General features: G+C 39.7%; 1 protein-coding gene across 5 annotated transcripts in view; it reads right to left on the bottom strand.

Moving 5' to 3' along the window:
* Nucleotides 1–9,312: 9,312 nt before the first annotated feature.
* CLEC16A (C-type lectin domain containing 16A) overlaps nt 9,313–26,447 on the bottom strand; it is a 187,169-nt gene continuing 170,034 nt past the window's right edge. For 3 of the 5 annotated variants that reach the window (XM_026650649.1, XM_026650650.1, XM_026650648.1), the window contains 2 exons: nt 21,604–21,753; nt 9,313–10,200 (listed from right to left, as the gene is read on the bottom strand). In XM_026650649.1, the coding sequence (XP_026506434.1) occupies nt 9,839–10,200; nt 21,604–21,753 (512 nt within the window). In that variant the 3' untranslated portion in view covers nt 9,313–9,838. Of the gene's footprint in view, nt 10,201–14,624; nt 14,749–21,603; nt 21,754–26,447 lie in introns of all 5 variants that reach the window. The other 2 variants (XM_026650652.1, XM_026650651.1) reach the window with 2 other exon arrangements.

Below are 26,447 nucleotides of genomic sequence, written 5' to 3' on the forward strand. Positions count from 1 at the left end.
ACTGATTTTCAACACAGCCCAATGAATGCTTACTCTGCCATAATATAAAATAGCATCCATTATTGTCATCATATAAAACATGCAGCCATACAGTAGCATTTGTGAAAAGTCTGGAGTCCTGCATGTTTCTACTTTGATTCCAAATATGGGCACTTAGAATCTCTTACTTTTACCCCTTAAATAGGGAAGGTACTTGGGAAAGAGTTTGTATTAAGCACACAAGCAATAAGCACGGGATGGTGCAGTGTGAGCGTCTGACATACCCAGACGGTGCAGATGAATAGAAAATTCCATTCTGCAGCATCATTCACCTTAAAAGGGCAGTGGTTAGCCAGGCATTTTGCACAGATGCGGTTAGTAGCCACACAGAACCCTCAAGAAGAGTGAGCAAGTCAAAGGACAAATAATTACCGTGCATGGTAAGAATTCAGGCCAAAGAGATTCCCTTGAAATACAATACTGTAATCAGCTCTCATAGCAATATTTCCCATGCATTGCACGTGCTCATTGAGTTACTGTATTCATGCTGTAAATTTTGACTTGATTCTTCCGGGGCGGGGGAAGAGGGAGTAAGCAATGAGGCCTTTTTGCTGTTGAAAAGACAAAAAATAATAATAAATAAATAAAATCTACAAACAGCAAAGCACTGTGGGCTTTGCAAATAAGCACATGAAGGAAAATTGAGGTTAATTTTTTTCATAGCGCTTAAGGCCAGAAGGGACCCCCTTATCATTTAGTCTGACTTCTTGTATATCACAGGCCCCCAACACTGCCCAGCACCTGCACACTTAACCCAACAACCAAAATGAGACCCATAGAAGACTAGACTAATGTACACCACAGGGAGACAATAGGAGAGACCAAGGAGCACCAGGACTCGAGGCCCCTACAATAGCATGGACAGGAAAATGATTCAATGAGACACACCCAGCTTTCCTGAGCCCTTTGAACTGGATTGTGATGACCTTCAGGTGAGACAATAGGTTTAAAAAAAAAAATCGCATTTGAATATCTGTTAGTTAGAAAATGGATCTCATTCGAATCCATTGATATCTGGATAAACCTTTTACAATATAATTATTTGACATCATTAACAACATTGAGGTTTGCACTGGCCACTTCGGGCAGAATTAAAAATTGACCATTTTTATGTAAATAAGTCTATCAATGGTCCACAAAGGCTGTTGTCTCTCTGCAAACAAAAATGGTTTTGTGGGCTCTGAGTAACACCTCCTGAAGAGGTAATGTTCAAATGAGAGAGCAAATAAGATCATTACAGGTTGAACCTCGCTAGTCTGGCACCCTCGGGACCTGACTGGTGCCGAACCAGAGAATTTGCCTAACCACGGGAGGTCAACACAGAATGCCAGCAGGTCTCCATAGGCACGGGAAGTAGGGGTGGGGTTTGCTGCAGCACCCCCAGGCTTTGCATCCAGCATGGCCCCCCACCTAAGGGCCTTGCTGCCACCTGGGGTCCCGGCCACCGGCCCCTCACCTGGGGTCCCAGCTGCCGGCCCAGGTCCTCCCTCTCCATCCCGGAGCTTGAACGCTGCAAATCAGCTGTTCACAGCACTCCGGAAGTGCTGGGAGGCTGGAGGAGGAGGAGTTGGTAAGTGCGGGGCCACCAGTGCACAGGAGCAGCAGGGGGAAGGCGGGGCAGATGGGGGAGCTTGGCGCAAGTGGATGCTCCACACCCACTAATTTTTCCCTGCGGGTGCTCCAGCCCTGGAGCACCCCCAGAGTCAGCACCTATGCCAGACCACGGATGTTGCCAGACAAGGGAGTGCCAGATTAGAGAGGTTCAACCTGTATATATAACTGTGTGCAGTGTGGCTGCATTGCAGAATGTTTAGAATGAACTAACTACTACTTTGAAGTTGTATATGGGCCTCTGCCTTGTTAGCTTATACACCTTACCTGTGAGAATAACTATGCCAGAGTAAAGTACCTTTACAATGCTATAACTGTATCCACAGTATGGAGGATGGATTGTACTGCTTTAAGTATACCAATATAGTTAAGTTGTACAATGTGTGTGTAAACAAGGCCTTACAGTAGGGAAACAGGTCAGTGCTGAGCAGCATTCTACTGAACTGGCGTCAGGACTCTTGGTTCCATCTCACACACATTTGTGCTGCTGGCCAAGTCATTTCACCTTTCTGTGTCTCGTTTTACCTCTCTGGAACAAAGGGATAATAATGCCTACTTCATACAGGTGGTGTATTGATTTTGTTGTAAGGTGCTTCAGAAGCCTGCCCTGACGCAGGAGTAAGGCTGCTAACGGTGTGTGTTTGAAGTGTGGGGAGGAGATGCAAGCCACAAACAGAAAGCAATTTAAAATGGGGAGGGGCACCTCACAATTATATCCACAATACCTACCTAGTCAAGTTCCCATTATGAAATGTAAAATTCAGTTCATTCTGTTGCAGGTTCAAATAAACTAGTTTCTTCTCTTTTGTATTCCAAGACTTGCTTCCCATAGTTGTGGGCCATTTTCTCTTATCTATTAATTATAGAGTTTGCTTATTTCATGCTACAATGTAATTTAAGTTCTTCTCAGACTTCTCCCGGAGGAATGCCTAGCTTGAAAAAGAACGCTTTGCAAGGACAGTGTGGTCACTAATTCATCCCTGGAGATGAAGTGGCTAAATAACATGAATGCACCTAATAACCTCAGTTGAAAGGGTCCATACATGAGTCTGGCACTTCATACCTTGGGAGCGCAGGGGTGGAGTTGGGAAGAAATCACATCCAACAGCCAAAAAGGGCATTTTCAAACTGAAAGTGATTGCTGCCTTTTAGTGACAGCTACTTTAACTATGGCCCAGCCATCCTCCTTGTCCCTTGCTCTATATCCCTTAACTACGACCTCCCACCATCTCTCCTGGCCTCTTTCCTGTTTCCCCATTCACTCCCTTGATCCTTTCCTCCCTAACCAGTGTAAGAAATTTCAGATCTGCTGGATAGCTCCATTTTTAACTGAAGGATTCCCAAACCAAACGCACACAAATTTGTCCCTATTAAAGCAAACTACTGAAAGTGATGCAATAGTGCTGCTATGCACTGTTATTGTATGTGCTTGCATGTCACAAATCCAGAAACAGAAGATGAAAGGTTCTCAGTAACGCCATTTTTATTGCAAAGTTCAATTTACAAAGAAAATTCCATTATTCATTCCTGTCCAGGTGTTCAACACCAGTGAAACATGATTCATGCCAGGAAATTCACCCTTCTGTAGAAGTCCCATAAGGTTACAGAAATGTACACAAATATTTCCTAATTTTCCCCCTCCCCCAGACATCTATTTACATTTTCCTTCAGTTTAAATGAACATAACGTACTATCACATTTACTCTGAATGTCTAATACAAACTATGTTAAATAGTTTATACTTATTGCATGTAGAAAAGACATTTCAGAATTAAATCCACCCTGTGTTTTTTTAATCAAATACATCTCATACACAAGGTTATTCAAATATATTTCATAAGAATACACCCCTTTCTGCTCACTGAGTGATTATGTACTGCACAGTGCCTGAATACATTCACTTATGTAAAAAAATAGGTTTGTTTCCCCCTTTGTACCTAAAACAGAATTGAACTTTCAAAGCAATTTAAAATGAAGCAAAATGTTTGCAACAAAGTTCAATAGCTCAAACAAAAGAAACATATTTGCAGGTGGAGAGGCTGACAGCGGTGCTGCCTGAAGTTACAATGGTTTAACGGATTACTACTTAGTGTTTATACAGGGCAAACAAAGCCAGACTTTCAGGGTTCTAGTAAATCATCTCTAGTTTGCAAAACTGAAACCATTAGCAATTCCCGCCCCCTCTTAAATTAGCTTCACGTACACTATAACATTTTCAACTGCACTTAGTCCTTACATCCACTTATCGGGTAATAAACATTAACACACGGGCCAGGTTTTCCTCTGTCTCAGTCCTGGGGTAGTCATTTACACCAGAGAGGAAAACGCAACCAAATCAGAATATTTGACTGGTATAAATGACTAGCCAATGGCTAACAGAATCATACACAATGTGTGACAGCTTATTTTAAACTAATACTGGGAACACAGTACCTGATTTACCTCAGGCTCTGTATCATTTTCTTCAGAAAACAATTTGAATTAAATAAATGCCATTAAACATTACTATTCATTAAGCTATGTGTTATTTCATTACAACAAACTTTATATAGACTCACCTATTGTGTATGTGAAATATACATACTACTCAGTCACTACAATGATTAAAAAATAAACAATGAATAGTTATCTACAGAAATTTCTAATCCAATATAGTAGAACTTTAATTCACACTAATGACTGGATGACCCATTATTGATGACTGAATTCCGCAAATTACCACGTAATCAAATACAATAAAAAGGGCTACTGCCTCCAAAATGTACTATTCTTTTGACAAGTGCAATTTAGTGTTAAATTTGTAATATACTAGTAAAAATATCGAGCAACATCTTATAGAATATTTTGTAAAAGGAATGAAATTTTAGCAATCTGTAGGGCTTGAACAAACTTTGGGGAGCCAAAGACAGCAATAGTTGTACAGAATCTAAACCTCTATTATAAAAACATTACATTTCTGGCCCTTATTGTGTGAAGAGAACCTTCTGAATTTGACCCAGTGCAATACTCTCTTTCCAGTGCCGCTGTTGCTGCTCCGTTTTTCTGGGCAGCAGCAAAGTGAAACTAACAAAATTCTTCTCAGGTTCACTGCTGTTGTTCAGAAGCCTGTAGGAAGCAGTAAGACTGACAAGAATTTCAGTTTCATCCCGCTGATGTTTGGGAAAGCTCTGAACAGAGAGGCAAGCAGTGAAGCTACTCTTTGAGAGGACCATGCAAAAAAGGAGAATTGGTTAAGGGAGCGCAGTGGCCAGCAAGGTGGTGGTAGTGGCAGGGTAGTGGAGCTTTGCATATGTGTGGAAGAGAACACTCCTTTCTAGCATCCAGAGAAGAGTATAGGATGGGAAGGGAGTTTTAAATATATCACATGAAGTAGCCAGAAAGATAAGGATCAAAGGCAGCACCCTGGTAAAAATCCCAGCAGCCTCTCCCTTCCAAGTAGCTGGAGGTGGAAGGCAGATTTCTCACCAGGGCATGGCCCCTAACTGATGCCTCCCTCTCCCTTCTCAAATCTTTCATGTTGGCGTTTAGTTCTCCAGGTAGTAGCTGTCCAATAAAATTGTCAGCTAACAGCACTCATCTTTTTAAACTTTGCTCAGAAGTGAAGTAAGACGACTGGTGGTTTTGTGGAGAAGCAGTGATTAGCATAGTGAATATTAAGTAGGTTATTTTATAGTTATGTACCCATAAGAGCAAATACAGGCACAGCAACATGTGAGATTATAAAAGAACACATTAAACACAGAGTATAGCAAACAGACATGTTGTTGAATTTTATGAATGGCTTCAGAAATCTGGATACAGTTTGACCTGATGGGTTTCCCTCATTTTATTAATAAAATCCATTTCCTATTGGAAAAATGACACTCAATTACAGGGTAATTATTGCATATCTAGAGTGGTTAAAATAATCATCCAAGGCCACTTATAACAGCATAGAAATTACAGCTTATTGCTTAATTAGAAAGATCAGAATAATTTAAAACCTGCTGGCTGCTGCTCATTTTGCTATAACTAAACCATTTTAACTTTCAATATCTTTTAAAGCTTTGCACACATAAGATAGCAATGAAATTTTAGAACTAAAATCCACAAAGGAACATTATTTCTAGTCTCACTGATGTGCAAGGGATTTATGAGGCTCACCACAGATGGGCTTAAATTGTGAACAGGGATCCAGATTTGACTCTTCCCTGATCTGGAATTCTGGTCTGAGCATCAGGCATGTCTTTAACAACAATCCAGAATGTGAAATTACTTGCACTAATTCCATACATGTGATTGAAGAACAGATCCTCTCACCTTTTGTTACCAAAGCCCTTAACTGAACAAAGTTTAGAACTCCTCGAACTAAAGGTCATGAGGAATGCTGAAGAACTCCTTTAACAAGTTAATTCCATATTTACAACCCTCTGCCTAATATAAGGAACAAAATGCACTATTTCCTTGGGTAGCCAGCAGTTTGTTAATAAAATGTACTATAACTCATCCAATCTGAATTTTCAACTACCACCAATTAGCAATAGACAATGTGTGTGCACTCATCTCTTACTGTGGGACCAGGGCAATTACCCTCTCAAATTATGGACTCTTTATTTGTATATTAAGAACATAACAGCCATATTGGGTCAGACCAAAGGTCCATCAAGCCCAGTATCCTGTCTTCTGACAGTGGCCAATGGCCCAAAGGGAATGAACAGACAGGTTATCATCAAGTGATCCATGCCCTGTCACCCAATCCCAGCTTCTGGCAAACAGAAGCTAGGGACACCATCCCTGCCCATCCTGGCTAATAGCCATTAATGGACCTATCTTCCATGAATCTATCTATTAACACAATGGCAACATTTCTACTGAGCATGGTTAATCCACAGAATCCTACAACAAAGGAAACCAAAAATACAATTTCCTAAGTTTAAATTTTAAAAAGCCTCAGGAAAGTGAATGAGGCTTCAAACCAGTTTTATACACACATAACTCCACTGACTCCGGAAGAATTATTCCTTATTTCCTTCGGTGAAGTGCAGATCAGAATCAGGCCCTGTATCTCTCGATATTTTCCCACACCAGATTACTTAAGTGTATGTTGCAGTTATTCTGTTAGACTGAAAATCTAGGTTCTACTCTTACAGTTCATTGAAAACTACTAAGACCATCAGTGTGATGGGGGCAGAGCAAAGGTGAGGAGAGACAGAACAGCCCATGTGAACTACAGCATCTTGGTACAGATTTGATAAAATACATGTGAGACGAATAGACTAAGAAACAGCAAAAGTCACATTCAGTATACCACTGGCTTCTTTGCTGGTCTCATCTCACAGGGAGGAATTTGAGGGGCTTTATCTAGTTAGCATTCAGCAAGAGCCATGAGTAAAGGATGAAAACAAACCCCAAAATTCATAACCAGATCGCAGCATCTCCTCACATTTGAGTGAGTTCAAATTCAGTGTTATGTTCTGGTCCATTTCTACACATGCTATTTTGATAGTGATCCTCTTTAGAAACCCCACAGAATTGCACCGAAAATACTGAGCCTTAAGCTTGACCCGTATGTTTGGAGAACAGTGAGGATTTGGTTAAGATGATAGTGAGAACATATTGATTCAATCAATTCTTGTTTAAAAAAAAAAGTGGCTGCTGTGCTAATGCTTTCTTGTTTCTACTTCCCTTTTACAGCGAAAGGGAGCTAAGGAAACAGCTCTTGAGCTTTTCTGATAAGTGATAGATATGATACTCTTCGAAGAACAACAGATGAGTAATACACTAGATTTGTAAACAGAACAAAGATTTCCAGAAGATACATTTCAGTATCTATAGGGGTTTTAAATAGTGAACTCTCCTTAATGCAGCATTAAGCATTGTCAATTCTTATATACGTTTTAAGATTAGAAACGAACCAGTCTGAACAATTGTTTGAATGACATAACTGTTTAGTCATTTATTCTGTTTTCTCTTTATCAATACATGTTTTCACCCTCCTCTTCCCTTTAAAACTTCCAGCAGACAATTCAAGTACCACAATGTACCTGGAAGCAGAGACTAAGACACTTTCCTTTCAAGTCTTATTTTTCTGTAAGCTTATTAAAAAAAAATCCTTTGTCCCCTCTTAGTGTGCATTATGGCTTAGAGGTAAGAAGGTGCATTGCTTGCTAATTGGCCTATTTTGTGCCTGTTGACTTAATTCAACTAGAATGTAATTTTAAATTAGGTAAATATGTTTCTTTTAACAAAGACCCCAAATTTCCATTTAAAAGTAACACTATTTAGAACAGTTTACTTTGCAATATGGCATTTTCTGTGCTCTAGGTTGAGTGAGATGTCACATCTAGCACAAAAGAAGATTTTCAAAATAAGCAGGTAATCATGTTTGAGATGGTCTTTCAACTACCATGTCTAAGAACAGTCCAAAAGAAATATGGGCTCCCATTCCACCCGAAGGCCAAATTCTGATCTGAGTTTGGTTCCACAAGTTCCTAAGCATCTCCTGAATGGTGCGGAGAACCACCAACTCTCAGACTTCATGTGGGGCTTGGGGCCATCGCATTTGCAGGATCAGACTCTCAGATAGACTGGTTAAACACCTGCTGAAGTCCACAGGAGTGAAAAGGAGTCAGTGTAACAGATCTGAATCAGTCAATTATGAACACAGGAACAAACACTTACTGGCTCCACCACCACTTCTAACATTATGTATATGTGTATTTTGCTAAGGGTAAGTTACTTCACAAAGGACCAAGCCTGAAAAAGCAAGCAGCAAACAAAGTTAGACCAAAAGTCAGAGGTGTGTCAAATATACAAATACAACCTTTAAAACATCCTGCTCAAGTATTCCCTTCTTGAGGGCCAAACAATCATGTAACCATGGCAGGGTGAATGGAAGATAGATACGCACTTTTCAAATTAATACTACACAAGACTGGAGTCTAGTTTTGTTACCATTGAATGCAATGGCAAATTCTCACTGATTTCAACAGGGACAGAATCACATAATAGGCTCTGTGGCTAACTAAAATAAAAAAAGAAGCAAAAACAAGTGTGTGTTAATTTTTGAGAACCAGGAAATACTTTTCATCATCATCTATGCAGCAATAATTATTCCCTGCTAGTTTTATCACCACTTGCAATGAATGCACTTCAGATTTACTTGAGAGCGGTTAAATTCTATTCATGTTAAGGTATGAATCAATTCAGCAAAGAACATGCCAAACTGCCGCCAAGTGTTATGGTTTCTCTTTAATTTCTATCTTCTCTGTACCAGGACCAACAGATCAGATAGGCTTCAGATCAGATTAACATTCACTGAGAAGTTTAATCTGGTTAACATCGGGGTTAGCTGGTTCCAGATAGAAAAATTCCCTTTTGAGTTTCATCCTTCTAAAGTGAGATATCATCAGCTGAGTAAGGTGCCTTCCTGGCTACATTGGAGATGGAAACTTGTATGTAGCACAAGCTCTTGTAGCTGTTTCTAAAGAAGAGATAGTGTCCTTCTGCAGAAGGGAATTTGCCTCTGTCAGAAGTGAACAAACAGACTAAAACAATCACTTAAGAAAATGTAGAACATCAGGGTCTAAAAATACTTCACATTCCTCTGTAGTTGGTTATGCAAAAAAACTACATAATTTGCCTCTCAAAAAACGTCTTCTATTAACCCGAATAAGCCTTTGATTGTTATATCAGGGGTTTGTTTCATTTTAATAAAAAATCTTTCCTTGATATTTATGTTGCCTTGAGTCAAACATTGAAATAAATATTACACAGAGGATACAATATTAAAGCTTACAATCCTATGAATACAATACTGAAAGTGGCCAAGTCTGTTTTTTTTATGCCATACCTCTAAAAGCTGAATGAGACCAACAGAATAGAAAAACTGTTTCAAATGGAAACAGCATCTCTGTACTATAATATCCTAAAATATTTCCTTTTTCTGGCAAATGCTGTCTCTCCATATTTGGAGAAGTAAAACATCATGAAGCCAAGGTAGCCCAACAAAGCTTCTTCACTTTCCCATATTACAATAGAGATTTCCTTCAAAAATGCTGAATGTATAATGTTTATTTTAAAGAGTTGCCCATACACTGAGTTACTGAGTAACTGGCCTCTTTCTTGTGAGCCAACTGGCCTTTGTGGCTTTATTAATGCCCCCATCACCTCACTTAAAGAAAATACAGAGCAGTCAGTTGCATTTTCTTCACTGTTCATCACAGTCTGCTTGTTGATTTTGATCAGAACCCTCTCCCTCTGTCACTCCACAAACTTCAGAAGGCAAGGAAGACTGAGGAATGCAGCTGAAAGTATGAATGCTTTGTGGATCAATCGGTGGGACCAGTGTAAGTGACTCTACGCTCAGTGCATCTGTACTGTCATCGGAGATTAGAGATATTGTAGGCTGTTGTGCAGGAATCAGGCTAGGGGATAGGTTAGCTGTTTCCACTTCAGAGTTCTTTACAGGGTTCTTGCCAGATTTTGAGGCAGCTGAAGAGGTTTCATCAACCATCATCACCTGACTGGAAAAGGTCATGGGAGGCTGTTCAGGAACTGAAGAGTCATCTACTAAAGAAAACATTAGGCAGTAGTTAGCATCTGAGTTGTGCTCAATACACCTGACAAACACCAACAGTATAAAGCTCTTTACTTAAAAAACTCAGGAGGAAACCAAAGATCCATGAAGCAACATGTTTACACATGTACCTTTTGGTTATGTAAATAATGAAATACAGGAAATATTTAACAGAGATGTGAAATGCCAGCTGTAAGCTTTTTGAATTAAGGACAGCTATTAAATACTCTATCTGTAAGTAATTCCTTTGAAATGTGACAGTGTGACATTACTATTATTTCTGGTGGGATGAAGTGGAGGAGAGTAGTGAAAAAAGCTTTCCTAGAATTTAGCATAGATTAGAGCAACCAACATAACCCCACATCAGAAAGTTCTTTGGAAACAGAAAACTGTAGAATTCAAGAAACCTGGTTCTAATGAACCTGTGAAACAATCAAACGTGACAATTCAACCATGGGAGATTAGGAAGGAGAATAATTCTACAGAACCGTTCGGTTAATGCAGATAGGAATGTTTATTCTTCTTGCACTTTTGTTTGCTTGAGCAAACAAAATGAAGGTGGCTAGGAATAATTACACATAATGAGAAGCATTTTAATAACTAAACATTCCTTTACACCTCTTCCTTAAAAATCCTAAATAAGTGATGGAAAAATTGCTAATTTGGCATCAATGGATATTTCAGAGGTGAAAAAACCCCAATTGGTTTATAAGTTTTGTCCTATATTAGAAAATCTCCCAGGTCAGGCCAATATGCATCATTTCAGATTACAGTAACTAACACAAATGGAGTAACACAGGTAACCAGCTACCAGACAGACTATTTACATGGCTCTTCATTTCAGAGACAGCATGTGTAAGTGCACAAGAAAATTCTGCAGTCTGCAGAAAATTCTACAAGGCATTCTAGTGAGTAGAGAGAAAGCCGAGGACTGTTTTTTTTTTTTTTAAACTCCAGAATGACCTTTAAAGACATTTCAGTTTCAATATGAATTCCAGTTAATCCTGTAAGAACAGAAAATATAAACTTAAGGCAAAACACAAGAAAAAAAAACAACAGCAGAGCTTAGAATGGAATGAAAAGATAAGAATGGTCACCCAAGAGAGAGAAAATGAGTGGTTTGGGTGTGGGTGAGAGACATGGTTTTTATTCCTTCCATTACAGAATTCTCATCTTTCTGCTAACAAGACTCCAAACAAATGTGTATTTTCACTTCAGAAACCACTTCATTTCACTTTTGCTGACAGTCTGCGGGCTACAGCTTCTTGTTGGTTTGTTTTTTTTTAAAAAAAAACAAAACAAGATTTATAAATTGTAGCAAAATCTTGGCTCCCACTTTTTCCCCCAAGGGTCACCACTAGCTGTCTTTTGAAAGACAGCGCTGATGCAAAATAACCCTGCAGATTTTTCTTATTAGCCGTAAAAAAGCTTTGGGGAGAATGTGGTAAATGATATTAGAGGAAACGATGTAAGACTTGCATGAAAGACAAAGAATTGCTAAGAAAATGTTGAACATGAATTTTTATTTCTCTGAATTCCAAGGCCATTACTAACATTTAAATAAAGTCCAACCAGTAAGTCTTTTTGTAGTAGTGTAGTTGTTTAAATGTCTGCAGTATTTATTATGATAGTTAAAAAAAATAAGATCCACGACTAAACAAATTTAAAATTTCTATTTTTTTTTTAACTGTAATCTGGGCTTTTGAATATCGTGAAAACACTCACTAAAATTTATTATTCAGACACATTAGTAATTTTGGTAAATGTATGGACACAAATATGCAGCTCTACTGCAGCTCTTCAAAAATTTGTTACATTTTAGTTCTATGCCTGACTGCTTTAATTATTGTCATTTTCCCTTATATAGAAATGTTGGTATAATCCTAAATGCTTTTTTTTAATCCTATGGAGGACAAAGCTTTTTTTTTTTTTTTTTAATTTTTTTTTTTTTTTTCCAATCATATATAATACCTAAATGAATGCTAAAATGTCTCCCACTTTTTATATATAAGGAAAAATAAATGGTTGAAAAATATCTGGGGAACATATCCAGGGCCAACAAATGCAATTTTCTATTCAACACACTGTAAAACAACCTTAGAGGAATGATTAGAAAATGGCACCATAAATATCAGCAAAACAAATTCAACTTGCCCTTGAAATATTTCAGCTGTAGTATTTATAAATAGAAAGTACAGAAATAGAGATCTTCTGTACTGTATTTTTTCTCTAAGTTATATTTATTATTAATGGCTGTAATTTTTCTTTCATCATCTACTTTCCATAACCCATTAGTAGCTCCCTGAACTTCATTTCCTTTACTGTATTGCTATATTTAAGGGTAGCAGTGACAAATTTGCTGCATCCCAGCAGGGTGCCTGACAATGGTAACTATGGATTAGTGAAAAAATAGCCCCTAGTGAGGGCAGACAATGAACAGCAGCATAGGGGTAACTAGTACTAGCATGACAAACGTTTTTGATTTCTCTAATGGATGTCGGTAACTTACATCAGTTTAAAAGGTAAGATCTATGTCTAATTTAAAACACTCCTCCTTACGAGGTATAAAATATTTTAAAAGGCTAGAAAAAAATAATTACATGATCTTACATTATCAGGCAACTGAGTTAATAAGGATCCAAGGGAACAGAGCAAGAGGACCAATTGACATTGAAAATGTGTACTATACAAGGTGTTTATGGTGGATATCAAAGTATCACCTTGATGCAAAAGGATTTCTATGGGTAGCCTCCAGAGGTGTTAACTGAGCTACCGTCCTTCAGTATCATTCTATCAGTGAGAGAATATATTAGTCACCAACTACAAAATGTTTGGAGTTTGAGTTCAGTTCAGGGAAGCATCTGAAGGTTTGAATGCCTATTTATAGCTGATCCAAAACTCTAGAGTCTATGACATGGGCTGGACATTTGGCAAGAATACGTACTCTCACAAGAACTGTGGGAATTCCTGCCCCAGGCCCAGCGGAAAATGCCCTAATGAGGGAATATTCTGCTTCTTTGGAGCTATCTCACAGGATCTCACTCCTGGATGTCAAGCCTCAATCAAATCAATGAGGCACTGAGACGCAAGAGAGAGAGTAACAAAGCAGCTGGTATCTTGAGAGAATAGAATTCTCCCATGTTATTCTGGCACTGCCACCTCTAAGATATTAGTCAGCGTTTCCCCAAATGTGGCAGTTCAATTTGACTTTTGCACAAAAATGGTGAAGGGGGTTTCTTTTTATCTTAACTAGTTCTCTAGTTCCTGGGGTGTGCAGTAACTCGTAGGAACGAGAGTGTGCTGGGCTGATGTGAGAAATTAACATTTGAAAAATATTGGGTAAACTTTTTTCTTATGCAGTTAAGTAATTTCTGATTAGAGTTTGCAAAATAAGGGTTAGATCCCACAAGGTGTTGATTGCCCTTAACTCCCACCAGGTTCAGTGATAAGTGAGGGTGCACAGCACCCCCAGGATTTGCTCAGCAGTTGCAGGATAACACCTAGATTAATTCTACAAAAATGACAGTGTTAAGTGGGGTAATTTGGAAAAAAGAGGCAGAAAGGAGCAGAGCAAGAAAAAAAAAAGTCAGACATGGTCTCTTAATTAAATCATGCAGCAACACTACAAAAGGATAAAAATAAATAACTAAAACACAACTAGGAAACTAAGTGAGAAGAGTATTAATAAAATCTACCAAAAATAAGGGAAGTTGTTTATATATCATCTAACAAAACTGGCAATATTTTTTCTATTTTCATGCCACTACTATAAAGAATACAAAAAGAGACTAGTCTGATCCAAGTAAACACAGTTATTCAGTAATGTCCTGAGGCTAATTTTTCCACTTTCTCATATCCAATGTTAAATTGCCTGGTTGAAGCAAAGACAGAAAAAATAATTCCATAACAACATCTGACTAGATTCTGAGAATTTTTGTAGGAATAGAAAATATGACTGATCAAATCCTGGACAGTCTTTAGCTGAAAGTTTCTCTTTTGCACCTGAGTTACAGTCCTGCAGCTGGACTGGCTAGCTGTTTGCATTCATGCCAATTTAGAAACCCCTGCTTACTGAATTCCACTGGAGCCATAGCTGCCCCTGTTCAAGAGAAGACATGGCTGCTTGAAAGCTGGGACTTGACGTACCTTTTCCAGGCAAAGAGGAGTTTTAATTTTTTTAGCACGATAACCAAGAATAATCAACATGAGAAACCACCAGTTAAAACCTTTTAGAAGTCAATTGTTATATCTACGTATGATGCTCTTAACTAGAATAACCAAATACAAGTGGATGCTATTTTTAAGTTCTATATCTCATGCATATAATAGTAGATAGTCATTCTGTCAGTATGGAAATAGATAATGGCTATGCTCTATTAAATGTTGTGGCCTTTTTAAATCTTATGGAGGAACCTGCCTGCATTGATTTTGCACGAGTTGCGGTTGCAGCTGCTGCTTGAAGACCTAAACCCAGTGTCCACCGTGACTGTCAGCCTCCGACAGACTAAACACCCGCCGTCGTCCTTTCCTGCCAGACCTTACTAGAGGAAAACACAGTGATACATCATACAAAGGCTTTCACAACGAAACAGAAGGGAAACTGGAATGGACACAAAGGATAAATATTAGAGTATCAACAAGAATAAGTGACAGGGACTTATTCATAACTGCTGGTATTCTGAGTGGTATCTTAAGTCACATCAAGAGCCTTGTAAGATAGGAAAATGCTTCTGAAGGTTGTGTGTGTATTTAGTGTTCCTTACAAACTAATTAAAATCATGTTATTTTGTTACCTACGTATTTGGAGATTTACTTATGGTATTTAGGGCCAGATCCTGCAATTCTGACACCAGCTGAACTCTCACTGAAGTTACACTGAGGCAGGATTGGTAGGCTTTTACACTGTAATCTGGCCAGACACGTTAAAAATATGAAACAGAACCAATCTTTTGGAAATGTTGGTGTGCTAGTAATATTCCGATCCTACGGTGGCAATACATTATATGATAGCATGTGCTATTTTGCCAAAGGGATAATATTTTGGACAATCCAATATTGCTACTCAAAGACATGAAACTGAAATATTGCACTTGGATTTTAACAAAGCCAAGGGCAGTATTTTAAAGAGATATCAAGTGACAACCAGCAGTTAAGAAAAGAGAAAGACTGCTTAGCACATAGGTAGGATTCTAGAAAAGAAACTTTAGTTAAACAAAAGTATTTTTATACCTAGTTAACAGAGAGGATTACTAGCATAACAGAATTGAAACACCACCACTGTTAGGTTACTGAATCACAAATGGAAGGGACAGAGGAGGTGTCAGCAAGATGGCATGCATTTTTCTACAGGATCCCAGTGCTCAGAATTTTGGAATATATATTCTCTACAAATCAGAATGCAAATTACTGTAACTCAGCAACAAAGGACTATCCTTTCCATTTTAATCCATTCACTTCCAAAGCAACTTATGCCCCAACTAGGAGCGCAGTATCCTGTAAATGGCATACAAGAAGGGAAAAACCTCCTGAAACCCCAAACGCTCATTACTTAGCGCTGGCTTATATATCCTGTTATCATCCCTTAAATATTTTCTTAAAGCAAGATCAAACCAGCTGCATTTTATGACTTGACAGTTTTAAAAATACTCAGTAAAATATGGTGTAACAATGATTATATACTGTAGGCTAGCATACGAATTCTACAGAAGTATAAAGCTTCCCTATCCCATTTACTATACACATATTAGCACATTTAATAATACATTTTTCCGTTACTGACAGCAAACGGGCTACACTGTAAGCTCAAAAAGCACAGTGGCGAAGATATGACTACCAGGAGAATGTTTTCATCTTATACACAGCAACTGTTCACATGGGCATATTACTTCAAGGAAGTATAACACCTGCTAGCAATGCATCTGACTTGTTTTGACTGTATTGTTTGCTCTTTCCCTCTAGGGACTTTCCTTTCTTCCAGTACACAACAACTTCTGCTTTTTCACTTCTAAGGAACAATCAGAGATATTGCAAGAGCTACATTTAACCCAGGGGTGGGCAAACTGCATCCGACCCTCCAGATGTTTTAACCTGGCCCTCAAGCTCCCGCCAGGGAGTGGAGTCACAGGCTTGCCCTGCTCCATATGGGCTGTGGCTTCCGGAAGCAGCAGCAGCATGTCCCCCCTCCAGCTCCTATGTGTAGGGGCAGCCAGGGGGCTCCGCATGCTGCCCCCACCCTAAGCACCATCCCCGCAGCTCCCACTGGCCGGGAACCATGGCCAATGGGAGCTGCAGGGGCAGCACCTGCGGACCGGGCAGTGCGCAGAGCCGCCTGGCCGCACCTCTGTGTAGGAACCGGAGGAGGGACATGCCGCTGCTTCCAGGAGCTGCTTGAGGTAAGCAACACCAAGATCCTGCACTCCTGACCCCCTCCCATGCCCCAATCTCCTGCCCCAGCCCTGATCCCCCTCCTGCCCTCCGAACAACTCGGTCCCAGCCCAGAGCACCCTCATACACCCCAAACCTCTCATCCCCAGCTCCACCCCAGAACCTGCACCCCCCAGCCAGAGCCCTCACCCTCTCCTGCACCCCAAACCCCAATTTTGTGAGAATTCATGGTCCACCATACAATTTCCATACCCAGATGTGGCCCTCGGGCCCAAAAGTTTGCTCACCCCCGATTTAACCCCACAATTTTCTACACAAGGACTTAAAGGTTGCTATAACTTTAAAAGTCTATGTCATGGAATATAACATTAACTATCAGTGTGTCTAGCAGCATTAAGAGCTGGAAAAAGCTTAATTTATTCACAGAAAAGTAGATAAATAACCACTGTCCTCTCCCAGTGACTGAAATGTAGTAGGCATGTAATATACAAAACATTTAGTGACGTCCCTCGTGAAGGAAAATACCATGGTTCTGTTTGATGTAAACAGAAGTGGTAGCAAATAACTTTCATTGTATATTAAAAGTTTCTATAATGTCAGAAGTCTATTGCATCCACTGTTTGCTTTTCCAGAGCACGCCAATCAGATTCCATGTTTTTTAAAATCTCTGCCTCTGGCAATGAGTACAGTTTGGAAGCTGAACTAAAAGTTTCACTTCATATACTGCAATTCTGGATAAGTGCTATAATTGGACAGGTGGGGGATTTCTAGTTTATTGTGTAACTTTCAGTAATTTGGGCACATTACGCAAGTGTCCTGTTGGAAAATGCCTTTAACAGCTATTCAATGGGATAAAAATTTCCCAAGTATAATATATTGGAAATGTAGATTAACCATCAAAAAAGAGTCAGCATCAATAGTGTGCAGAATTAAAAAAAAATGGACTTTTTATGAAAGATTATGGAAAAAATCAGTAGCCTTTCAAACTTAGTTTTTAAAACAGCAAAACCAATTATATGTGTATCAGCATATTTTTTTCCTAATGCCTTATTTTAAAAATGTTATAGCAGCCTTTACAAATAGGAATGGAATGAAACTTAAATAAGATCACTATGTGCAACAGAGATGAGCCAGATGCAGTATAAACAGATTGCAGGTATCCTGCAAACCTACCCTTATGTGAATCAACTCTGAGAAAAAACAGTTGTAGTGACCTTTCTCCTGGAATTGCTGCTCCTAGAAGGGGTAACTTCCTGGAAGGGCGCTATTGTTTCTACAAATCAGGGTAAATCAATGCATTGCTTTTAAGAGTACAAATTTCAGAGGCAGCACTTCCAGAAGTGAGGGCATTGATAATGATTCCACAAAGCTATTCAGGGGAAGATTAAGAGTCAAAATACCTTACACCCAGAACCCTGGAACTTTAGAATCTCCTCCTGTCTTGCAGGGTTATTCAGTGAAACTCAATGAGAGCCTGTTTTTTTTTTTTTTAAATTAAGTATTTCTTCCTGCAGAACAGTAGAATTTTATGACTGTGAACTAACCAGAACATGGGTTATGTTTAATGTGGGTAGCTCACTCAATCTAAGTGATTTAGTAGAATTCCAAAGTGCAGACACTGAAAAACAGTGTAGTTGTAACCATGTCAGTCCTAGGATATTAGCAACGTGAAGTAGGTGAACTAATGTCTTTTATTGTATTAACTTCTGTTGGTTAGAGAGGCAAGTTTTTCAGCCTGAAGAAGAGCGCTGTGTGGCTTGAAAGTTTGTCTCTTACCAACAGAAGTTGGTCCACTAAAAAACATTACCTCAACCATCTTGACACTGAAAAACAAACATTTCAAAACCTTACTCTGATATCTGTAGTCAACAATGAAAAGCCCCACCTGACTGAGCACTTTAAATTATGGGATTAAAATAAATAAAAGTTTACTGGAAACAGCACACTGTATGAATAGATTTTGGAAAATTGTAACTATGCCATTGGCTATAAACTATCATCTTCTCATATTATTACATAGGGAAATATCTGCTTTGGATTAACTGAATTGTTCATGGATGTCACGGCTGGTCACAAATAAAAGACATCTGCCTGGAATAAGTAATATGACTCAAGGCAGGAATTCAGATACTTGAGTTTGGGTGACCACGTGTAACCAGAAACCATTGTTTAATAGTATAAAATAAGGAAGTACTATATGAATGAAAAATGCTTTGTCTTGCTGTAGAAGGATTCCTTCTGACAGTGGTAGAAGACCTAAATTCAGACTCTTTGGGTCTTCTCTTTTCGTCTGTACAGCAAACAGCACAATGGGGCCTCTGGACACTACTGTAATATGTGTAACAAAAATTAATGTACGGTTCTTTTTTTCTCAGCCATCATTGACAAGAGTCAGATTGCACATTTACTTATGCCAGCTCATGGCCACACTAAAGATTCAACTACAGCATGTAGACATTAGATGGAGTTTTTGGGTCGCATTCTCCTCAGCTATATAAGCATGTTTTCTATCTATATAAATCTTGCATATGAGGCCATTTCAGACTGGAGCTTTTGAAAATCCTACCATCTCTTCATTCCCTCAATCCCTACATACTTCTCTCTCTTTTGATAGATCCAATTTCAGTGATCACCAGCGAACAAGGACTGTAACACTCAGAAATGATAAATGTCTACAAGGTCATTTCAAAACTCTGAGCAAGTTACTAAAAGATGAGTTTTAGTTTAGTACTTTGAATTTCATATTTTGTTTTATATCAAAATGGCGATGCAATGTATCTCTACATGTTGTAGAGAGAGGTGGGGAAAAGGATTATATAGACAATGATTTTTTGTGACTAATGACAGAGTATTTTCATCTCTGACAAGAAGGTTATGTCCTCAGTCTTTCAGATGAGGACTTTTCAAAGTGTATGCCTTAACCTCCAGTTAGGATGACTGTAGGGTGCTCTACATAGGGTTACACTCAATCTTAAAATGATGTAGGATGCTGCAGCCCACTTAAGTGGTACTTCTAGCAGGGAGAATGATCACCCTGTGCTACATGATCTGTACTGATCACCAAGTTGTTTCTTGGTAAAGTTTATGTTTTGATTTTGACCTATAAAGCCCTAAGTGCTTTGGATCCTGGCGACCTTAGAGACAGCATTACTCACCAGGTGACTACAAAGGTCATGATCGTCAGAGATAATGGAGTTTACAGCTTCTTGGATAATGGCTGGCAGCAGGCATTTTCAGAAGGGATCTTAGACTCTATCTCACTTCCCTCCTTGACAGAATAGAGTCCAATCAGTTAAATGTATGAGAATTATGCAATCCCCCAGAGATTTTATTTGTGGCAGACAGAGAGCCTCTTGGATTTTGATAAAAACACTTGACAGCATTTTATAAATACCCAGAAGCTTGAGAAGTGATTTTAGTCAGAACTAGTCATCTCAAAACTAGGCTTTTTTTTTTTTGGTGTCCATTTCTTTATAGAGTGATAGTTGAATGGACCTTCACTTTCTGACCATGTGGTAATTAAGGACAATCAGACACTGAAAAATTAAGCAAAATTTAAGATGTGGCTTAAGGGCAAGTATGCAGGGTATGTACCTCACGACTGAGTAGCTATGTAAACACACAATATTATCATCTTTTACAAAGTTATATACTTTCTGACGATTTTTTAATGCCACTTTATTGGTACTGGAGTACATAGTACTTCATGCAACTTAACTCATCCTGCTTCTGAAATGTTAATATAAGGTTGATGTTACCACATTTTTTAGTGTTTACTAATTGGTTTAGAATTTCATAAGTGTGGATCATGGAATGCTTGTCAAAACCATAAAAAAAAAAATCTCATTTTTAGAACACAGCCCCCTGCAATAAATTTAAATAGGTCTCTCTCAGGCTCCCCAAGGATGGTAACAATAGAATGCCTATGAGTTAAGATCAGAAAATGAAATGGCCACTCAGAATGGTAATCAGAATTGCAGGTGACTATCCACATTTCAAGCCTGGGAATCGCTGTCCACCTTGATTGTTTTTTAAAAAATTAGTCACCTCAATTTTCAAAACCAAAACTGGTTAGAGTGGAGCAGGTGCACAATGGAAGCATTTCAAGGAGAATCTGCTGCAGAATGACTTTCCTGCCTTGCCCCCAACTGTGTCTCAGCAGCTCTCTGATTCATGTATGTCAATGAATGGATTGATATAATGAAAGTTCAGAATAAATGCCAGTACGGGATGTTCAACAAATACTTCACAAATAAAGGAAGAATGGAAAAGGAAGTCCTAACTGGGATTGCAAAAAGGAATCTCATTGTAAATATTCACATTAGGCACTTTTGCATAATGGCACCACCGTGGTTTGCTGTGTAAAAAACTTTTGAAAGCAAGTTACTATTGTCAGTCAGCATACGTGCCAACTTCCTCTCCCCCAGTGGAATGCATGTATTTGAGTCTCCTCAAATGTCTGTTTAACCAAAACTCCACATTAATCATGGCCCAACTTTTACCATGTAACAATCTAGAGACAACATGTGCTGAAACAGATCATGTTTGCCCTATAGATACAATACAAATATAACTGTCAGTTTTAAATATAAAAAAGTGAGTCATTTTATTTTTAAAAATAAAATGGCACAACCACAAGAAGTGGTGTGTGAACAAAACCATTCAGCTGCATAAAGTTACACTGAGTGCAGAATCTCACACTTATTCACAGGGGCTCCAGCTGAGCTATAAATCTGCCATATTATAATTCCAGGTAAAACAAACTAGAGCAGACAACCTGCTAGCAGACAAAGAGAAAGCAGGTAAAGGTGCATCTTTCAACGAGCATTTAAATCAACACTGACAATAGTAAAGTATCCACAGACAGCTGAAAAGATCTTCACAATCTCTTTTGCAAAACCATCCAGCATAGTAAAAAAGGTCTGAAACATGACTTACAATTTAATCCAATAAGCATTTATAAAATAAACTAGTGTGCATGCTGGATGCCAAGGCTGAAAACTGTGATTTACCTGATGGACTGTGTGCTGCAGAGGGAGTGGAAGTTGAGCTGGCAGTAACTGAATCACAATGTCCAGTACTCCCACTGCCACTGGAAGAAGGAGATGGTGATGAAAGCGGTGATGGATTGGGCTGGTTTATACACTGGGCTACTGCAAAACCTACAAGACAAGACAATGAAATTTAATAACAGAAATAATTCAAGTTGGACAGTATGGTAAGGGCAGATTGGGAAAGGGTGAGAGGCACAACAGTGCCTCACATTAGTGCTGATTCAATTCACTGACTGAAAGCAGCTACCTAAAGGTCACTTGCACCTGAGAGGGCTGAGAAGCAAAGCGACACCTAACTGAAAAGTGTTACTTAAACTTGCAGGTGGATGATGGAAGAAGGATGCAGAGATGCTTGGTAAGAGGCACAAAATCAATTTGTGAAACAAAATGGACAGTAATCCAATCCATGCTTGAAAGCTATTGTCAATTTTCAGCAAATACTGGGGGGCACAGATCAGCGTTCACGTCGCACTCCCTGTCGGTACCCGAACCGGCCCAAGCCGAGGAAGCTAACGATCCAACCAGCGGACCAAATTCCAGGTGATGAATCCTGATCACATGCTCCCTGAGGCACGTTGCGCACAGGCTAAGTAGTAGTAAATGCTGGCTTCAATAAATTCAAAGATGACCTGCCAAAAAGAGAGCTTTATTAAGGTTACACTGGAGACAGCTGTCTCTTTGTGAGGCTGAAAACCTGTATAGCACTTCAGTGGAAAATCACCACCCTTGGGGACTATTATCAAACCAAATGCTGACAGATGTTTTTCCAGCTGTTTCAGAGATTTTCCCAAGTCAGAATACAGCAGAGTACTATATAATATCTGATCTTCTCAATTAACAATACTTTTAACCCCCTATTCAAGAAATGTAGTGTACAGATTCTGTTATCAAAAAGAACGAGGAGTACTTGTGGCACCTTAGAGACTAACAAATTTATTTGGGCATAAGCTTTCGTGGGCTAAAACCCACTTCATCGGATGCATGCAGTGGAAAATACAGTAGGAAGATATACACACACATATATATACACACACACACACCCCTCTACCCTGATATAACGCGACCCGATCTAACATGAATTCGGATATAACACGGTAAAGCAGTGCTCCGGGGGGACAGGGCTGCGCACTCCGGCGGATCAAAGCAAGTTCGATATAACGCGGTTTCACCTATAACGCGGTAAGATTTTTTGGCTCCTGAGGACAGCGTTATATCAGGGTAGAGGTGTGTATACACACACACACACACACACACACACACAGAGAGAACATGAAAAAATGAGTGTTGCCATACCAACTCTAACGAGACTAATCAATTATGGTGGGCTATTGCTATATAATTAGGCAGGACAAAAGTATTTGAAGAGCAACTAGCAAAAGAGACAAACTAACAGCAACCTTTTTTTTTTAAATTAAACAGTAATAAATCACCTGAACCAGATGGTATTTACTCAAGTGTTCTGAAGGAATTCAAATATGAAATTATGAAACTACTAACTGCAGTATATAACCTATCATTTAAATTAGCTTCTGTACAAGATGACTGGAGGATAGCTAATGTAATGCCAATTTTTAAAAAAGGGGCTCCAAAGGGTGATCCTAGTAATTACAGGCCGGTAAACCTAACTTAAGTACCAGGCAAATTAGTTGAAACTATAGTAAATAAACAGAATTATCAGTCACATAGATGAACACAATATGTTGGAGGAAAAGTCAACAGATTTTCTGAAGGGAAATTATACCTTGCCAAGCTATCAGAATTCTTTGAGCGTGTCAACAAACATGTGGACAAGAATGATCCAGTTGAGATCACATACTTGGACTTTCAGAAAGCCTTTGACAATGTCCCTCACCAAAGGCTCTGAAGTAAAGTAAGGAGTTATGGGATAAGAGGGAAAATCCTCTCATGGATCTGTAACCGGTTAATAGATAGGAAATAAAGGGTAGGAATAAAAGGTCAGTTTTCACAAGGCGGAGAGGTAAATAGTGGGGTCCCCCAAGGATCTGTACTGGGACCAGTGCAGTAAATGATCTGAAGAAGGGGTAAATAGTAAGGTAGCAAAGTATGCAGATGATACAATATTACTCAAGGTAATTAAGTCTAAAACTGACAGTGAAGAGTTACAAAGGGATCTTACAAAACTGGGTGATTGAATTTCATCTGCCATTTTGTTGCCCTGTGTTGATAAATGCAAAGTAATGCACACTGGAAAACACAATTCCAACTATACGTACAAAATGATGAGCTCTAAATTAGCTGTTACCACTCAAGAAAGATCTTGGTGTCATTGTGGACAGTTCTCTGAAAACATCTGCTCAGCATGCAGCAGCAGTCAAAAAAGCGAACAGAATGCTAGGAACCATTAGGAAACAGGGCCGGCTCCAGGCACCAGCGCAGGAAGCAGGTGCTTGGGGCGGCCAATGGGAAGGGGCAGCACGTCCGGGTCTTCGGTAGCAAGTCCCTCAGTCCCTCTTGGAGGGAAGGACCGGACGACGAATTGCCGCTGAAGAATGAAGCGGCGCGGTAGAGCTGCTGCCGAATGCGGCTTTATCTTTTTTTTTTCCCCTCTTCGCCGCTTGGGGCGGCAAAAGAGCTGGAGCCGGCCGTTAGGAAAGGGATAGATAATAAGGCTGAAAATATGACAATGCCGTTATATAAATCAATGGTACATCCACACCTTGAATACTGTGTGCAGTTCTGGTTGCCGCATCTCAAAAAAAGACATATTAGAGTTGAAACACATACAGAGACTGGGAGTGTTCATCTTAGAAAAGAGACAGCTAAGGGGGGATATGTTAGAGGTCTATAAAATCATGAATGGTGTTGAGAAAAAGTATTATTTACTCTTTCACACAGTACAAGATCCTGGGGTCACCCAACAAAATGCATAGGTTTAAAACAAACATAAGGAAGTACTTCTTCATACAATGTACAGTCAACTTGCGTAACTCATTGCCAGGGGATGTTGTGAAGGACAAAAGTATACCTGAGTTACAAAAAGATTAGATAAGTCCATGGAGGAAAGATCCTTCAATGGTTATAAGCCAAGATTATCAGGGATGCAACCCCCTGCTCTGAGGCTACGTCTTCACTACAGGGGGGGGTGTGTCGATTTAAGATACGCAAATTCAGCTACACGAATAGCGTAGCTGAATTCGACGTATCGCAGCCGACTTACCCCGCTGTGAGGACGGCGGCAAAATCGACCTCCGCGGCTTCCCGTCGACGGCTCTTACTCCCACCTTCGCTGGTGGAGTAAGAGCGTCGATTCGGGGATCGATTGTCGCGTCCTGACGGGACGCGATAAATCGATCCCCGAGAGGTCGATTTCTACCCGCCAATTCAGGCGGGTAGTGTAGACCTGCCCTGAGTGTTCCTAAACCTCTGACTACTAGAAGCTACGCCTGGATGACAGGGGATGGATCATTTGATAATTGCTCTTTTCTGTTCATTCTCTCTGAAGCATCTGGCCACAGTCATAAGACAGGATACTAGGCTATGATGGACCCTTGGTCTGACCCAGTATGGCCATTCTTATGTTCTTATGACTATTAGTAAAACCGGACAGTCTCCCATTTTCCTTCTACCCAAAACACAGTGTTTTGTGGCTCTTTACAAGGGACAGGGCACATTGAGTGGCAGTTCTTTTCAGGTGCTTAGGAAGATTTTTTTTAGTTGGTATTATAGCAATCCCTGTGCATTCTTTTTGCCTCACACATCACTGCAAGAGTCATTTACTGACTACAGGAGTAATAGTGATGAAGGAAGATACACAACACAATAGCTCAATCTTCACCCCTTTAAGGCTGGGTTTCAGTATTCCCACGTTAGTGATGGGGAAACAGAAGTCCAGGCCATTTTCAAAACTAACCATTATTTTTGGGTACCCAACTTTTGACACCCAAAACAAAATTTGCAGACATACTGAGCACCTGCAGCATGAACTGACATCTGATGAAACTGTAGGTACTGAAAATCAGGCCCCTCCTGTCTCAAACCGAGCATCCAAAGACTGAGGTATCCATAACGAACGGACACTTTTGAAAATTTTAGCTTGAGTGATTTGCCCAAGGCCACAATACAACTCTGCAGCAAAGCCAGGGTTAGAAATTATGAGTTCTTGATATCTCCAAATCCTCTAGATCAGAAAGAAAAATTGTTCCTGTCTTTAGAAGTTTGCATAATACTGAAAAGGAATTTCATTTTTATATACAGAGGTAGTGCCATAAACTTAAGTACAACAGACTTTCAGCCTTTTGGCTACTAGTCTTCTGATGCAACAACTGTACTGTCATCCATTCATATTTCAATGAAATCAAGTGAACATTAGGATGTATCTGCTAAATTCACCAGGACTGCCAGTGTGTTTTACTTGGATGTACCTGACCATTCATCAGCACTAAACAGTTAACAGATTTAGCTCTCACTGATGAAACAGTGACTGAACCTCACAACTTGGTACAAGGGTTTGACAACAAATGTGTTTATTAACTTTAACATCTTGAACTCTCTAGATCAGTGTTTTCCAAACTTAGGACGCCGCTTGTGTAGGGAAAGCCCCTGGCGGGCCGGGCCGGTTTGTTTACCTGCTGCGTCCGCAGGTTCAGCCAATCGCGGCTCCCACTGGCTGCGGTTCGCTGCTCCAGGCCAATGGGAGCTGCTGGAAGGGACGTACTGGCCGCCGCTTCCAGCAACTCCCATTGGCCAGTGGGAGCCGCGATCGGCCGGGGCAGGTAAACAAACCGGCCCGGCCCACCAGGGGCTTTCCCTACAACAAGCAGCGTCCCAAGTTTGGGAAACAC

This window comes from Terrapene carolina, unplaced genomic scaffold, assembly GCF_002925995.2.
Source record: "Terrapene carolina triunguis isolate 2854851 unplaced genomic scaffold, T_m_triunguis-2.0 Scaffold93, whole genome shotgun sequence".
Taxonomy (NCBI): domain Eukaryota; kingdom Metazoa; phylum Chordata; order Testudines; family Emydidae; genus Terrapene; species Terrapene triunguis.